Genomic DNA, 16,386 nt, shown 5'->3' with positions numbered 1-16,386 from the left:
CATTGGCGGAAGCAGGATTTCCCTTGTCAAGCCTTCAAAAGCGGGACCTGCGAGAGGAAATCTGACCCTCTTTGAGCTCTTGGCCTCTCGGTCGCCCAGACGGCCTGGGATTTCTAAATTCGGATTCCAGAGACTGAGAATTGTCCACTCAGAGGCGTTTGTTAAATTTGGCTGCTCTAGCGTGGAGTTGGCTGCAGATAATAAAAATAGCCCACGGAGTGACTGACTCTCAACAAATTTGGTGATCTCGCTGGTTTGAATGGCCCCGTGCGATTTTCTACCCTCAACACCAATGGATGGTCTGGCTACGACTGTCAACACCGTGCTTCTCGGGCTTGAAACTATCTAATTTCGCGACGGTTTGGTTTCCGTAATATTATTGTTATTATTAGCTTTTTTCTATGCCTGGTCTGATGCTTTGGCTGGCTGCGAACCCTGGCCGGGGCTGCCTTTGGCTGTACTCGCGGATATGAATAGGTGTGCATGTCCCCTCCTCATTCCATTTATACCGTCTTAAGACATTTGTCTCTGGTGGTTTGTCTCCCTCTCTCCCGTTGTGAAGTGCGTAGACTGATCGTGGATTCTCTCTTACCAGCTGGTCAGACTCCAGGACGGGAGGGTCAGAGTCGCATCGGAATCCTCCTCGACTGATTGTCCCACCTTCCGCTCCGCCCCTCACTGGCGCGCAGGTCTTCCCCCGCTGTCGGGAGAATGTTGCACAGGCCCCATCTCTCACGACACCCCTGAGCGGTGTCCAGTTCCAGGGTTCTGGGTTTCCTGCCAGTCCGAGTTACGCACCGACTCCGAGCTCAATGAATTCATTTCCCAGTCCGTTTTCTCCTATGAGATCGGCGTTCACTTCTTCTTCGGGGGACATGAGTGCAATGACCACCCCGATGTCCTCCAGGCATGTCTCGTACAGCGCGGCTTACAACCCCCAGGAATGGGGCCCTATAGCAGCAAACGGGTCTCCCGCTGCTGGCATGAGCGCGTTTACCTCTCCGAATGGTATTCTCACCTTTATTCCCACCTCGAATTCCTTCCTCCGCTTTCAACTGGTGCAATGGATTACTATTCGAGATGATAAATGTCATTATTCCAAGCGAGAGACTGATAAAAAGTGCGAATGCAGATGCCACATCTATACCTCCTCCCCCCTACTCTCCGAGACACCCAAAGCCTGAAGATACACATGTTGAGGCTTCCCCTAGACTAAGCGTAGGTGCTGGTGCTTCTCCATTAGCAGTTGCATCCCAGTATAATTCTCCAGGCCCTGCGAGAACTCGGGAGTCAGTCCCTGCTGGATATCGCTATCCTGCATCTCGCCCCAGGCCCGTATCGATGATTCATAGTACCGACGTAGTTCTGAGCGACAATCTGCAACCAGGCGCCCCTAATGCGGGTGGCCATTTATCACAGTATCCAGGCCAAAGCGGCCAGAGCAATCCCCCGTACAATGCGGACGGTGGCATTTCTAGCTTGGTATCCTCATCGTCGAGATTGTCACATGACAATGGCTCTGGAAATGTAGCTCTACGGCCTCCAGCATCGATCAGAGCGGCTTCTACAGGGGATATTGGTCAAAATAGAAATGGAAGTGCGGCGCATGCGTGGCTTAATCGACAGCACGGACGTTGGGAGCCAGGGATGCCACTTCCACCTCCACCCCCTGGACCACCACCTAACGGTGCTTGGAACCAATCGAGGGAGTCGTCAAGAGGCCCTTCCCAGGATGGGTCAAACCAGTCGAGTCGACATAGATCACCGCCGGTCTTGGGGACCGGCCTTGGAGAAGTTCCTCCTACACCAATCGGATGGATTGACGAAAGCGTCGTTGCTGGCCAGCGGTCTGAAGGTTCTAGGGAGCGTGCTAGTTCCATGTCTCAAAACACAACAGATTATGCCCCTGAGGATGAGCTTGCTCGTTTGACTCAGCAGAACAGACGCCCCCAATCAACCGTACATCACAGAGACAGCGCTCCAGCAATGAGAGCCATTAGCTCAAAAGGCATCAGAGAACGCAGAATTGAGGCCAGAAAAGAACATGATGCTGCCACAGCAAATACTGGTCCCGATCGCGACACAAACCATGACTCATCGGACTCTGCTTGGCCTAGCGACCTTGTCCTTTCAAAACCAGGCGGTCCTGGACTTATCCGTCGTCGAACCGTAACGAAGCACACACCGCGAACGCCACGAACTGCCCAGTCAGATGGTCAACTTACTGCATCAACTGTGAAGTCTCCGTTCCCAATGCTAAGCTCAACTGGTTCTGCTCAGTCCACTCCAAAACAACAACCAACGCCATCTTTTGAGAACCTCACCCAGCCCAGCAACTATGTGCAAACTCCTCCATTTTCTCCGGCTTGTGACCTCCAATCACCAACTTTTTCTGCGACTGCCACCACTCCAAGTCTACCACCGAGAGCGTTGCCAACCCCACCGTTGCAAGCCATACAGGAACGGAGTAGCTCGACAGTAACAAGCAGCTCTACTGAACAGGAACACACTCCATTGGGTCAAACTAGATCTTCTTCACGTGCATCACGGTCTGGTAGGACAATTGAATATGCAAATGACGACTTCATGCGTGATGCCATCCAGCGACATCGTGATTTCATAGAAAAAGAAGCCTCCGCATCCACCGCGGTTGAAGCCTTGGGCCTCTTTGCTGATTTCATTGTATCAGAGTCTATAATACGACAACAACGGCATGTTACTGCTATCCAAACCGGTTTGTTTGACGTACAAACAGTTAGAGAGAGACTTTTTCAAGCAGATTCTAACCAACACAACGGCGTGCATACAAGCAATCCGCCATCAGCTGGTATCACTACCCGAATAGACCCTCCAGTTCGCTTTCAACCTGTGCTTCCACAAATGCGTGTGGAGTCAGGATGGTGGAGTAATTACAAACCATCCCTATCTCCAATAGGCAGTATTAGTGTAAGAGATGATGAAATGAGTTCCAGAGGGAGAGCCCCGAGCCGTTGGTGGGAGTCACAGACCGGGTCGGAAAGTGGGGGTTCTGGCAAAAAGGTCCGGCGGTCCAAGCAGGAAGCAAAATACATGGGTGTACCTCGAGAAGTGCGTGAAGCGATGCAACAGGAACATTTTTCTGCTGGACTAATTGACGTGAATCAATCTCAAATTCCGCCTCCTGCTTTTGGCTTTGCTGCTACATATGGGCCAAATGAATATCCCCCCGAGAAAGTTGGCTTGGAACGGCACGCTTCTGCATCTCGAGCGCCAATGGTCACATCTCATATTGATCGCCAGATCCCGGCATTAGATATCTCAAGATTTATTACTCTTCCACCCCCATATCCCAGGCATTATCCAGCTGTTAATAACAGCCATCCTGATCTATTGTATTACAGAAGTACGGTAAGATCCGTCAGTGACCTCACGGAAGTCCAGGAAACGAAACAGGCGCACCAGATAAAACTAGAAAAACTTCAGCATGAACACCAAATAAAAATGAAGGAATCTCGGCGCGCATTTAGATCAAGCGTGAATACCCGGATAGCGCAAGGGACTTTGTCTTACGCGGAAGCTGCCGAGGCAGAGGCAGTCCATCTTCTCGAGGAACAGAAATGCGAAAAGGAGCTAATTCAAGCCGAATTCGACTCTTATGAACAAGTAGTATTCCAGCCTTTACAACTCATACTCGCAGATCGGATCGACATTACGTCCACCTGCATTGACAGCCTCCGGAGCAAGTTGTTCGATTTAACACAAGATGGAACCCCAAATCAAACACAGGAAGCAGGCGATGAACGACCAGAGCTTCTAGAGAAATTGACACAACTCAAGTGGCTGTTTGAGGCGCTTGAGCAACTGCATCGAGAGGTGTACAACCTCGAGAGTGAACGCAATGGCCGATATCGAGCAATCGTCACCTTACCATATAAACAAGCCAAAAACCAAGAGAAACTTATAGAGACAGACTCTTTCTTCTTGCAGGATGAGCAAAACAGGAAACTGACATTCGCAACGGAAACACTGCGGCGCTTCGAAAGCTTCATGGAAGTCATTGAACAAAACGTTGGGCGAGGGGTGGAGACCCAGCTTTCAGCCTTCTGGGACATTGCGCCCTCTTTAGTCACCGTCCTTCAGAAAATTCCCGACGACTTTCGATCGTTTTCCATCCAGATACCTTCGAAGGAGTACGAGGAGAGTCCAAGCTACTACCAGTTCCCTCTACAATATCTATACTCTCTACTCTCTCACGCTGAAAAATCAACATATCAGTTCATTGAATCCCAAACCAACCTCCTTTGCCTTTTACACGAAGTTAAAAGCAGCCTCATGAAGGCGAATTGCAATGTTATGGAAGTGCAACGCATAATATCTGGTGAACCAGCAGAGAGCGTACAGCGAGAAATGACGGAATCGAGCGAGGAAGAAGAGAGGCGGTTGACAGCTGACCTAAAAGATAAAGTCACAATGGTCGAGGAGCAATGGGCTGAGGCTCTTGGGAAGGAGCTGAGCTCAGTGAAAAGGCGTGTGCAGCAAGATCTTGTCAACCAGGGCGGATGGGATGATACGATGTTCGAAGAGTCATAAAAAGAGAGATTTATGTTGATCCGCATAATTTTTTTATTATTTATTTATTTATTTATTCTAGTGGGGTTTTTTGGTGGGTGGTATCCTTCCCCCCATTTGTTTTTTTGTTTTTTTGTTTTTTTTTTTTTTTTTTTTTAAGCTTTGAAAAGACATGATTTCTTCTGCTGCTTGAGCTCCAAGATACCCAACCCTCGTTTTATGTTCGATCCTATCATGGAATAATTTGTATATAGTTGCGCTCTATATTTTAGGACTACTTTCTGACGACTCCATCTCATGAAATCAACAGACTTCAGCATGGAGTCAAGTATCCGCCGCGATGCGCAAAATCACATGACATATATTATGTAATCTCCATTTTTCCTCACATTTTTTGTGCTCAGCTCAGTTTCTAGAGCTTTCCAGAAATTGCCCAACCGCATATATTCTCACGACAAACCTCCGGCCACAACGACTCACTCCAGTCACTCTTCCTATTTTACTTTATTCACTCGGCTGATCTGCTCCTTAACAGGATTCAAAAGATTAAAATTGGTGTGATCTCCACTGTGAGTAGTCTGTCTCGAATTTCCAAATTCCAAATTTTTACTTCTTTTATGATGAGACTTCATAGCTGGCACCAGTCCTAGAAAGACTTGTACTCTGTTTGTTGCGGATTAGCTTTTGCAATGGCTTGTATAGCCTTGTTTCTGATAAATTCCTCTTGCATTTTTCGTTGTTTGTGTGCTTTATTTTTTGGACTAGATCGAGCTCATTTCAACTAACGCTCCGTCGATCAGAATTCTACAGCTACAAGAACCATTGCCAATCGATATTTATTACAATCCCCTCCCCAGCTCAAATAAGTCACTAGTAGAGACATAAAAGAAATTTGGACTTGCTGCCGAAATCCTTAGAAATAAAATGGTGCTTCACAATCCCAACAACTGGCACTGGGTGAACAAGGATGCCTCTGCGTGGACCAAAGAATATTTGGAAACAGCACTTACTACCATCTCCGCAGAGGAAGATGGAGTGACTGCTCAGATAAAGAAGGTTGTCAGCGTCGATGGCGATGTAGACGTCAGCCAGCGGAAAGGCAAGGTTATCACATTATTTGATATTAAACTACAATTAGAATATGAAGGTTAGCATGCCTCTTCGCCAACAGTTTTGCTGTCACTATGTGGCCGGAACCTGAGCTGAGATAGGATGTTGTTAGGTAAGACGAGCGACGACGAGGACGTCAGCGGCTCAATCAATATCCCTGAGGTTGCGCATGATACCGAGGAAGACGAGTATGTCGTACGTTCCCTAGTTAGACCCTTGATGTTCATCTCAGCTGTAGCGTGAAGACCCTGTCTTATAACAAGCGTGAAAATGTGAATAGTTTGATATTGGCATCTACTCCGAATCTGCCTCGAAGCAGCCGGTGAAAGACCTTGTCCGCTCTAAACTCGTTCCTAAAATTCGCAAGGAATTGGCAAAATTAGCCCCTGCTTTGATCGCCGAGCATGGAAAGGATATTCAACATGCCCCTGGCTCCAACCCTTCAAGCGGCTTTGCGACACCAAAGAACCAGCTCCCCCAGAGCAGCGCCCAAACTCCAAGAACTTCCACTCCCAGCACTACAACCACTCGCGCCTCCTCCAATGTTAATACTGTCACTGTCACCGCTTCAGACGAATTCCGCACTACCGCAGAAGAGCTCTACACAACCTTCACGGACCCCCAGCGCATTGCTGCCTTCACCCGGGCTGCTCCTCGGCGATTTGACGGTGCAAATGTTGGCGGTAAATTCGCAATTTTTGACGGCAATGTCGATGGCGAGTATATAAAGCTGGAGTCTCCTACCTTAATTACCCAGAAATGGCGGCTTGCGCAATGGCCCGAGGGACACTACAGCATGCAAGAGATTAAATTTGATCAGAATGATGTTGACCGAGTCACCACCATGCGTGTGAAGTGGGATGGCGTTCCAGTCGGACAGGAGGACGTCGTCAAGCGAAACTGGGAAGGATACTATGTGCGGAGCATTAAGCAGACATTTGGGTGCGTTTTGACCTATTTTCCTCCTGTTCTTGTTACACTTTTATTAAATGTTGTTCGTCTACTCCTCTTCCCTACCCCATACGAATATTTCGACCGCCAACGCTTTGTATCTTCTTTACTAGACCCTCCTCCCCATGTTCAATATATCATGGTTCATGGTCAAATTTACTAACTATTGTCTTCTCACTCCTTTTACTACTCGCTGTAGGTTTGGCACGATTCTCTGATCTACACTGAACTTCATAGAAATGTCAAAAATAAAAAACTTTCTATGTTCGGTTATTTCTTTTCAAAATTAGCAAACCTGACTACGAAAATAGCATGAAACGAGAAAAATGACTGGTTCAATGAAGAAGGGGTGGGCGAAGAAGTTGATATCAATCTCACATTATCAAACAAAAGAGAAAAACGCAACCATGGCCGATAACCGATGAGAACAGGAGGAGATCGAATTGAAATATCCATATGTTGAAACACAATTACGGTCGTTTCCCTTCCCGCCTACCATATATTTGTTGTTAGTATGGACTAATCGCCCAGAGTATTAATTGGAGGTGTTAGACAACCTGCCGAAATAAATTTTGACAGCCGTTAGAAGCTCGAATTCATTGCTAACAACAATCAATAATTAAGTAATTTTACATTATGGATTATTCCTTCTGCATTTTCGTGAGCGTTGCAAGGTTGGGTTTTCTTTTTGCATTTCCATTTCTGAGGTGGGGCTGTGTGCTATATTCCCTTCTATCGACTCCTTCATATATATATAATCTACCTTCAAAATTACATGCTATTCCAGGTTAAATACCGCGAATTTTTCCTCCACAAAGTCCCTCCCCCGCTCCCTTCCTCTTTATTCATATGCATTTATTCATACTCCCTTTCTAGACACATTTCCAAATAACCTTCCTTTCACTTTCCTTCGCCTTCCAACCTCGTTCAACCGCATATCCCACTCCCAACAAGCCTCTCACTTGGGTACAGGATCCTCGGCTCTCCCGCACCCATAGGCACTGGTAGCTGCCCATTAGAACCCACCACAGAAGACGTGCATGTGTAAACATCAGTAACCTGCATGCCGGCCGGATAGCCGGTACCACCCAGCTGCAACGTGTAAGAAGCCCCGCCAGAGCCAAGGTTAGAGAGTACAGTGATAATTTGTTTGCCATCGAAACCTTTGCGCATCGCAATGGTGTTTTGGTCTTGGTAGATGGGATAGTTCTATATTTGTTGTGTCATCGAAGTCAACTGCGTAGTTCTGCTTGAGGGAACGGCTAACGTGTGGCTGGCTGGGGGAAGGGAGGGGGGTAATGGTTATCGGATCGTGCACGAATGATTAGGAACTTACTTTATATGTAAGATAGTTGACATCGTCTGCGATCGCTTTCTTCCGGAGTCTATTGGCTTTTGCCGTGAGCTTGAATAGAGGACTTTCAGTGTTATAGCCCGACAGCCAGGTTGCTTCACGGTTGTATGGATCATTTCCGCCTGCATAGTGCTGTTCTTGGCCAGCATAGACTATGGGAATTCCATCTGCGAGGATCGTGAAGACCAGGACACTTTTAGCGAGAGACATGTCGTTGGTATAACTTTGACAGTGCAATATTAGAGATTTGGGGAGCCAGACGATAAATGGATTTGCACTTTACCTACTTTGCGAACCTTGGAGTGTCGTGATTCTCTGAGAAGGTGCCTATCAGTGTGGAGTCTGGACAATTGTCCTTCACTGTATTGATCATATTGTATAGGTTTGCCATATTGCCGCCTGGTGATTTAAAGGCTTCAATGAGAGGGTAATAGCTGCATATACTTTAGTAAACTCCGTGTGACAAACCCATTGGCAATGTATCCGTGATCGTACATTGGGTAATTCACTAAACCATCGATATACTTCTGGTAGTCACAGGTGTACCCTGGGTCACCGTGATACACTTCACCCATGGAATATACTCCTGCGGCAAGATTGAACTCCTTCCAGAATGGCTTCCGTACATGCTTCGCAGTGTCGATTCGAAGACCGTCGACTGCAGTAATTGTTAGTTCCAAGACTAGGGTATTTTGAGCAGCAAGAACAAGTAGAGGGCGAAACGGAAGGTATTCGGGAATATCACCCACTAGAATAGTTGGAAACAAGGGCGGAAATCCAGGTGTTGAAAATGTTCTGTACATCTGTCCTTTCGGAATTAAGATCCGGAAGTGACACAGTATCATCTCCAAGCCAACAATGTTCGACCATAGGTTGATTGTTGTAATCGGTGATGGGGCAATAAGGGTGAAAATAGATAGAGTTATTAAACGGGACATATCGACTATAATCCATACTGCTGCTGGAGCCAGGGTAGCCCTGATATAGGATGTGAGGATGGGTACAGACGAATCATCAGGTTTACATTTTCTTGCATACCATATGGTTCGCGACTACGTCGACCATGAGATACATCCCACGTTCATGTAGTGCTGCGCTCAATGCCCTGAGATCCTCTGCAGACCCAAGATGGGGCTCCACGGCATACCTGAAGGCAAACAACGTAAGCGGCGCATACAAAAAAAGTCTCAAATGGAAAACCACTTCTCAGGTAAATGGAGATCCTGCAACTTACAAATCTTGTTGCCAATATCCATGGAACGCCTCTCCATACCCCGACCTCTCGGGGAACTGTTTTGTCACAGGAGTAATCCATATAGCAGTAAACCCCATTTTCTGGATGTAATCAAGCTTCCAAAACGTGTTAGGCTAGGTCCCAATCTGAGATAGGAAGAGCTCTGAAGGGTACCTTCTTGATGATTCCTTGCCAGGTCCCACCGCAAAATCTCTATGTTGATATCAGCCTGGTGAATATTCATTCAAGATAGGGCATGGTCAGTTTCCTTGGAAGGAAGAGTAGGTAGCTTACACGATCTTCAGGGTTGCATGGAGCAGTTGTGGAGCCATCAGTTCTTGCAAACCTGTCCGTGAGAAGGAAATATATCGATTGCGAACGCCACTCTGCTGGAGTTGCCGCAATAACAACTTTTGCAACAGCCAGAATAGACACTGAAACATTAATGATAGTGAATTTCATCATGGAGGACAAATGAAGTGTTTACTATTCATATTCGAAGGGTCACATCGAAGAACCTGAACGCATTTATACCTCGAATATGACGACTCTTCCCATCTCATCTCGACAACTTCAGCCATCTTGTTACATCAAATGCAGAAACCGCTAAGATCGACGACTGTTGCGCTCATTTGGCCATTGTATATCGGCGTCCCGCAAGAGATCGGGTATAGTCCTGGAGAAGGAAGTGCTGTCAACCGAATAATCGGGAATGACAGCAGCGAATTTCCACCCTGGATATTTGCAATCCGGGGATTTTGCGGGGTGAGGGAGTACGGCGTGACTAAATATTTTGTTTATAGTCATGCATTGCCCCATGGAACGAAGTGGGTCACTGCTTGTTTACTACCAAAATTCTCCGCCGTAGAGCAACCCTGGTGATCGACATGTGGAAACACTCTCATGTCTTATGAAACCATTTTGACAAGGTACGGGCAATTAACGGAGTTCATATATTTCTCTGTCGATCGTTCATCGCTTTGCCCTCCAAGCTGATGTTAGGATGCTGCCGTGGGTTAGAGGATGACATATTCATCGAATGGCAATAGTTACTAATAATCCAAACCATAGTCCAAATTTGATAGAAACGGAAATCCATCCTTCACACAGTTGACATGGAAGTTCTGCGTTATCAACGCGGGTAACTGCTTTATTTCGCATCGTCTGTGGGAGTTGAGAAGAGAATTGGAATCACGCTCCCATCGTGCTGCCTTCGTAATAAGGAGTAAGATTGGATGGTATGGGGAATGCATTTTCATTCAGAAATTATATATATAATAATACAAATTTATATAAATGTATTATTATTATTATTAGAGAGAACTGTCATCAATGACAATTTTTATACGATTGGATGAAATTTCAGTATGAGATTGGACAATAGATATCAAGATCGTGCCAACCTTCAAGAGTTTAGATATTACAGGCCCATGTTTTTGATATGTAAAATTACAACATATGCAAATTTGGTCTACACACGTCATATTGTGAATTATGTATTTAATTCTTAATTACATGAGTTAATTTTTAAATAATTTATAAGTTAGCCATAATTTGTAAAATATACAAGTCAGGAGTATCAAGATTACAAATTACAAATAGAATAGTTATCAACAATATCCTAGTAATGTTGAGACTGATATGTTTTTTTGTTTTGTTTTGAATGTAAACTCGGTTGGGCTAATAGAACCATGGACTACGTTATGCCTCTTACCAAGGTATGGTATAACTATAACTGTTTACAAACTCCTCGATGTTCGCGTTCAGAACAAGTGGCGCTGTAACTACATCTACAATCATCTGAGCTCGTACTGCTCCATGGCGGTGTCCCTTTTTTGCGGAGCTTTGCTGTTTGTCGGCCTCTGGTCTGTATTCGCTGGTCTCTGGGCCGGGTTGGTTGACCTCCAACCATGGCCCATTCAAAGGCCCCTTTTAACCAACCCATTGGATGCTTGGATTGCAAAGGAAAGCTCGTATGCGCTACAGGCACTCCTAGCCAATATTGGGGCCGAAGGTGCAAAGGTAAAGGGCGCAGTTGCCGGCATTGTTGTTGCAAGCCCAAGCAAGGAGGATCCCGATTGTATGCAAAATCCATCACCGATTTCCAGGCACTGAACTAACATGCAGTACAGACTTCTACACTTGGACTCGAGACGCGTCTTTGGTATTCAAAGGTCTCGTGGACGCCTTCATTTCCGGGGATACTAGTCTGCAATCGAAAATCCATGAATTTATCAGCGCGCAAGCTCATCTTCAGACTATTTCTAACCCTTCTGGAGGCCTATCATCCGGTGGCCTTGGAGAACCGAAATTCGATGTCAATATGTCATCGTTCAATGGCAACTGGGGTCGTCCCCAAAGAGATGGCCCGGCCTTAAGAGCAACGGCAATGATTTCTTACGGAAAATGGCTTATTGTACGTTAATTTTAACCGTGTTAAAATACATGCATGCTGATTCGATCTCAAGGCAAATGGGTACGCTAATACCGCGAGGATGATTGTTTGGCCTGTTGTGCAAAATGACCTATCCTACGTGGCGCAGTTCTGGAGCAGTCCTGGCTTTGGTCGGCATATTCTACTTCCCCTGTCCGGTAACTGTGCACTGACTTGGTATAGATCTTTGGGAAGAGGTTGACGGCATGTCGTTTTTTACGACGGCAGTGCAGCATCGTGCTCTTGTCGAAGGTTCCAGATTCGCGCGCCAGATAGGACTCAGATGCCCGAGCTGTGAATCCCAAGCTCCCCAGGTCCTCTGTTTTATGCAAAACTACTGGACAGGGTCGTATATCAACTCCAACACCGGTGGTGACCGCTCTGGTAAAGATACTAACTCCATCCTTGCAAGTATCCACACTTTTGACCCTGAGGCTTCATGTGATGACTTGACATTTCAGCCCTGTTCTGCGAAATCGTTAGCAAACCACAAAGTGGTAACGGATTCTTTCCGTTCAATATACCCTTTGAATCATGGCGTCTCAGCAGGTTCAGCTGTTGCTGTCGGTCGATATCCCGAAGACGTTTACTTTGGTGGAAACCCTTGGTATTTGAGCACTTTTGCCGCAGCAGAACAGCTTTACGATGCCATCTACCAATGGCAGCGCCTTGGTTCCATATTGATCACCGATGTATCCATCCATTTCTTCAAAGATATTTACGCTTCTGCGGTGGTGGGAACTTACCCGTCTTCCAGCGCGACGTTCAAATCTATGATAGAGGCAGTGAGGGATTACGCGGATGGATATTTGGCTGTTGCAGTAAGTAAGCTGCCACTGAATGTTAGGCCTGAATACACTAATTGATTCATTAGCAAAAATATACCCCCGTTTCCGGCGAACTAGCCGAGCAGTTTTCTCGAGATGACGGAACCCCTCTTTCAGCCTCCGATTTAACGTGGTCATACGCCTCGTTCCTGACTGCTGTTTCCCGGCGTAATTCAAGTGTCCCGGACCCCTGGGGCCAGACAGCTGCTAGTAGCATCCCGTCAACTTGTCAAATTACATCAGCCACGGGACCTTACCGCACAGCAACCAATACCAAATGGCCTTCAGATCTTACTAGCATCTCGAGAACGACTTCATTCTCCAACGGACTCACGGAAACTAAAATCACTGCTACTTCAACCACTACATCTACATCCCCATGTGTCACCCCTGACTCAATCCGGGTTACATTCAACGAAGTCGCCACAACGACCCCTGGACAGAGGATCTTCATAATTGGCTCTGTTCCAGAGCTCGGGTCTTGGGACGTTCAATCTGCAATTGCGCTCTCCGCAGACCAGTATACCGATGACAATCGTTTATGGCATCGAACTATTCAATTGGGTGCAGGGCTGGATTTCGAGTATAAGTACATTCGTAAGGAACCGGGCGAGAGTGTTGTGTGGGAGAGTAATCCTAATCGCTCTTATACCGTCCCACGGGGTTGCAATATCTACACAGCAAAAAGAGACGATGTTTGGCGTTGATTATTATTAGTGAGCGTTTCCGTACGGAAAAATGCAAATTTCCTCTACTATATTGTTAGATAAGGACTGAGATGGATCAGGGCTTAGCATGCGAACAGAAGCTAATGCGATTATGCAGAAACCTGCATGCCTCAGAATATCGTGCTTCTGTGAAAAGCATTCTAGTCAAATGCCACATCGCATGAGCTGGAGCGCGGTATCAACACCATTCCAGAAACGGGAAATCCTCTGTCACAAATGGATGATGCTTGTAAGTTAAGTGTCCATTTTAAATCCCTAGTCCTGTTTTGATCTGCAGCTAGAATAAGCCTCTTTACGCAGTAATTGACAGATTGACATGTCCCTTATGGGATGGTTCTCATGAACAGCACAGCGTTGCCCGTTTGAATTGCCGTTTAAATTTCAAATTTCAAAATTCCAACCAAATACCGTTGCACCGCCATTAGTTATCTATAATTATTGGGGTCAAGAAGCCCTAATGTCATGGTTTTCGCCCGAGAAATGTCCAGAGTGTTCTAGCCTGTCCCGATGTCGTGGGCCAAGCACTCCGTGACGGCATTTTCTGTACCAAAATGCCGACCTTTACGAGGATGTCTTGAGCATGAGACGGAGGTATGCCCACTGTAAATTGCAAACTAATCACAGCTACAAAAGTGATCATTGAAATTTCTAATCATATAAATTATTGCGGTTCGATTTTACAGGTTTCCCCTCCTACTCGGCGCCTGCTCATCCTCGCTCTCTAGGACGACAAGTCACCACGATGATATTCTTTTCCCTCGCTTTTGCCACGGGTATTGGGCCTGATTTCGAATAGATGCGGTTGGGAAATGATCTTTGCTCCTGGGTTCGACTTGTGCAGTAACCCATCATCCAGGCACAGTTGTCTCCTAAAATTGAATTTTTGACACCCCGACCAAGCCGCAAATTGTCCGACATCCTTAATTTCTTCTTTGCTTTGAAGAGCCCGTTTTATTCACTTCTCCCGAATACCTTGGAGATTGGTAGACATTGTTTCGGTCAACTACCTGCAAACTACGATGTCATTCTCGGACTCCTTACCAGTATCAGACACCAGCCAAGAGCTGTTTGGATCTGCTGAATGGCTCCTGTCACCTCCCTCCTTTGTAGCGCAGAAAGGTGACCATGGACCAGCGCAAGTAACATTTCCACCACCAGGAGTTGAATCTGAAACGGGGTTCAGAACACGACAACGAGTTTCCCTAGCTTGCCTTCCATGTCGCAATAGACACGTAAAATGCGACTCTGGTTTGCCAATTTGCTCGCGTTGCAAATTCGATGGCAGGCAATGCAAATATATGCAGTCTCGACGAGGTGGCCACAATAAGATCGTCTCGTCCGATACCCGGGCCCCGGTCACGCAGTCACCAACTAGAGGATCGGAATTCAGCCACAGGTCTTCTGGAGATCGAACAAGTACTCGAGTGGACGATTCAGAGATGGTTGAAACGGGAACAAGTTCTGAGAGCGCGGCAACAACAGGTTCCGCGTCCCTGGACCGACCCTTTGAATGTTATTATACTTTCTTCCATGAATCACACCCAATGGTCCTCCCAAAACAGCACTTTACGGCTCGATTAGACGTTGATCCGGAATCACTTGAAGTTGTGGCTGCGGTTATGCGATACATTGGCTCGTTGTATGGTCATTGTTCGTCCCCAGAGTTCTTCAAAAGTCTATCTGAAAGTTTATTGTTCTGCAACCAACTACCCAGAAATGGATTCTCTGTGCAAGCTCTAATGTTATACTCCATCGCTACGCACTGGAATAATGACAAGCCACGTGCGCGGGAAATACTGGATGTTGCTACTACCATGGCGTTGGAGATTGGCATGAATTCATGCCAATTCGCTTACCAGCATGGAGAGGGGAACCTTGTTTTGGAAGAGACCTGGAGGAGGACATGGTGGCTGCTATATATCGTTGATTCGCTCTATGCAGGAATCCGGCATTCTCCTGGATTTGCGCTATGGAGTGTGAATAGCAACGTCGACCTTCCTTGTGAAGAAGAAGATTTCCATTCAGGAGTAAGCAGATCACAGCTATCCATGTGCGTGGTGATTTAACATATTGGAGAGCTAATCCTTTTGATAGAATATCCCTAAACCAAAAACTCTAGTTGAATTTGATGACCGACAATTTGATACTGTTGATGTAGTATTCTCATCATTTGCCTACCTAATTGACGCGTCACGCATCCTAGGAACAACTTTAGCTGTTGGCTTGGATGATAGTAACCCCGTTGACCCGGAAGTTGATTACGCAGATTCAGGGTTGGTAGCATGGTCGCTCCATCTTCCAGATATCAAAAGAGAATTGGTAACAAATAAAGGGAATGTAGATCCTATATTATTTCTTGCTCATATGCTAATTCATACGTGAGTTATATTGCGTCTTATAACCAGATAGTGTTATGCTTTGGCAACTAACCGTTTTCAGGACAACCATCTACCTTCACCGTCCCCGCTCAAAGCTTCTGTACAACAACGCAGAAAACATTTCCAAATGTGCCCCTCCTCCGCCTCCCGAGCGGCTCACACATGCCGCTCAGGAAGCATACCAAATGCATACAGTAAAGGTGTTAACCGCCTCCGAAAAGATTTCCAGTCTATTAGCCCTCCCGACACCTTTGGTGAAGCAATCCCAATTTATAATATGCATGGTAGCTCTCTCGACAATCGCACAGTTATCCGCGTGCATTTTTGACACCAACATCGGCACAAGTCGCGCGATCAAGGAACGGATTCGACTCAATATCGGTGCTCTAAAAGCACACGAGAAAATATGGCCTTTAGGCCGCAAGACTCTGTATGAAGTAAAATTGATTGCTCGTCAGGTGTTTGCTCTTCCAAATCTGGATTGCCAGGCTATCTCTGATCTGATGGATCAGGCTCACGAGATTTCGAACCACTCTGGTAACTCTGTGATGATAGATGAATCATTCCCTACTGCAATTTTTGGTGATTCCTGTTTTTTATCACCAGTTCCTCCTCCCCTATAGTGTCTGGATGAGCGTGAGAGTTGACGGAAGGGCTTAGATTCTGTAGTTTAATTCTGCCGTTGGAGGTACAACCTGCTTCCCAAACTTACCCCCAACTTGTAGCTAAATGGTGATGAATCAAAGCTCCTCTTATTGGCATTTGCCCGTTGTTAAGTCTGAAAGTCCCTGCTCCACACTGTACATACACACTCCACGTGAA

The 16,386-nt window shown here is 46.3% G+C and overlaps 5 protein-coding genes across 5 annotated transcripts; 4 read left to right on the top strand and 1 right to left on the bottom strand.

The window, feature by feature from the left end:
* Positions 1–896: 896 nt before the first annotated feature.
* Positions 897–4,569, top strand: HCBG_03433 (uncharacterized protein; the record flags this gene model as incomplete). The annotated part of the gene is made up of 2 exons (XM_045430482.1): positions 897–1,008; positions 1,133–4,569. The coding sequence occupies 2 exons, from the start codon at positions 897–899 to the stop codon at positions 4,567–4,569; spliced, it is 3,549 nt and encodes a 1,182-aa protein (XP_045288625.1).
* A 441-nt stretch (positions 4,570–5,010) lies between these two features.
* HCBG_03432 (Aha1 domain family) lies at positions 5,011–7,402 on the top strand (the record flags this gene model as incomplete). Its single annotated transcript, XM_045430481.1, has 5 exons — positions 5,011–5,117; positions 5,349–5,695; positions 5,771–5,853; positions 5,939–6,600; positions 6,809–7,402. 4 exons carry the CDS (start codon positions 5,473–5,475, stop codon positions 6,825–6,827), a joined length of 987 nt encoding a protein of 328 aa, XP_045288624.1.
* Positions 7,403–7,536: 134 nt separating this feature from the next.
* HCBG_03431 (taka-amylase A) lies at positions 7,537–9,778 on the bottom strand (the record flags this gene model as incomplete). The annotated part of the gene is made up of 9 exons (XM_045430480.1): positions 7,537–7,818; positions 7,946–8,186; positions 8,251–8,397; positions 8,432–8,766; positions 9,002–9,110; positions 9,198–9,313; positions 9,372–9,410; positions 9,492–9,631; positions 9,685–9,778. The coding sequence occupies 9 exons, from the start codon at positions 9,776–9,778 to the stop codon at positions 7,537–7,539; spliced, it is 1,503 nt and encodes a 500-aa protein (XP_045288623.1).
* Positions 9,779–11,015: 1,237 nt separating this feature from the next.
* Positions 11,016–13,283, top strand: HCBG_03430 (glucoamylase; the record flags this gene model as incomplete). The annotated part of the gene is made up of 5 exons (XM_045430479.1): positions 11,016–11,277; positions 11,330–11,613; positions 11,666–11,762; positions 11,815–12,452; positions 12,506–13,283. The coding sequence occupies 5 exons, from the start codon at positions 11,016–11,018 to the stop codon at positions 13,163–13,165; spliced, it is 1,941 nt and encodes a 646-aa protein (XP_045288622.1).
* A 922-nt stretch (positions 13,284–14,205) lies between these two features.
* Positions 14,206–16,187, top strand: HCBG_03429 (C6 zinc finger domain-containing protein; the record flags this gene model as incomplete). The annotated part of the gene is made up of 3 exons (XM_045430478.1): positions 14,206–15,213; positions 15,281–15,564; positions 15,626–16,187. 3 exons carry the CDS (start codon positions 14,206–14,208, stop codon positions 16,185–16,187), a joined length of 1,854 nt encoding a protein of 617 aa, XP_045288621.1.
* Between the last annotated feature and the right edge of the window lie 199 nt (positions 16,188–16,386).

This window comes from Histoplasma capsulatum, assembly GCF_000150115.1.
Source record: "Histoplasma capsulatum G186AR genomic scaffold supercont2.4, whole genome shotgun sequence".
NCBI classification, from domain to species: Eukaryota; Fungi; Ascomycota; class Eurotiomycetes; order Onygenales; family Ajellomycetaceae; genus Histoplasma; species Histoplasma capsulatum.
Note: the sequence above shows the minus strand (reverse complement) of the source record. Positions and strands in the feature narration are given on the sequence as shown.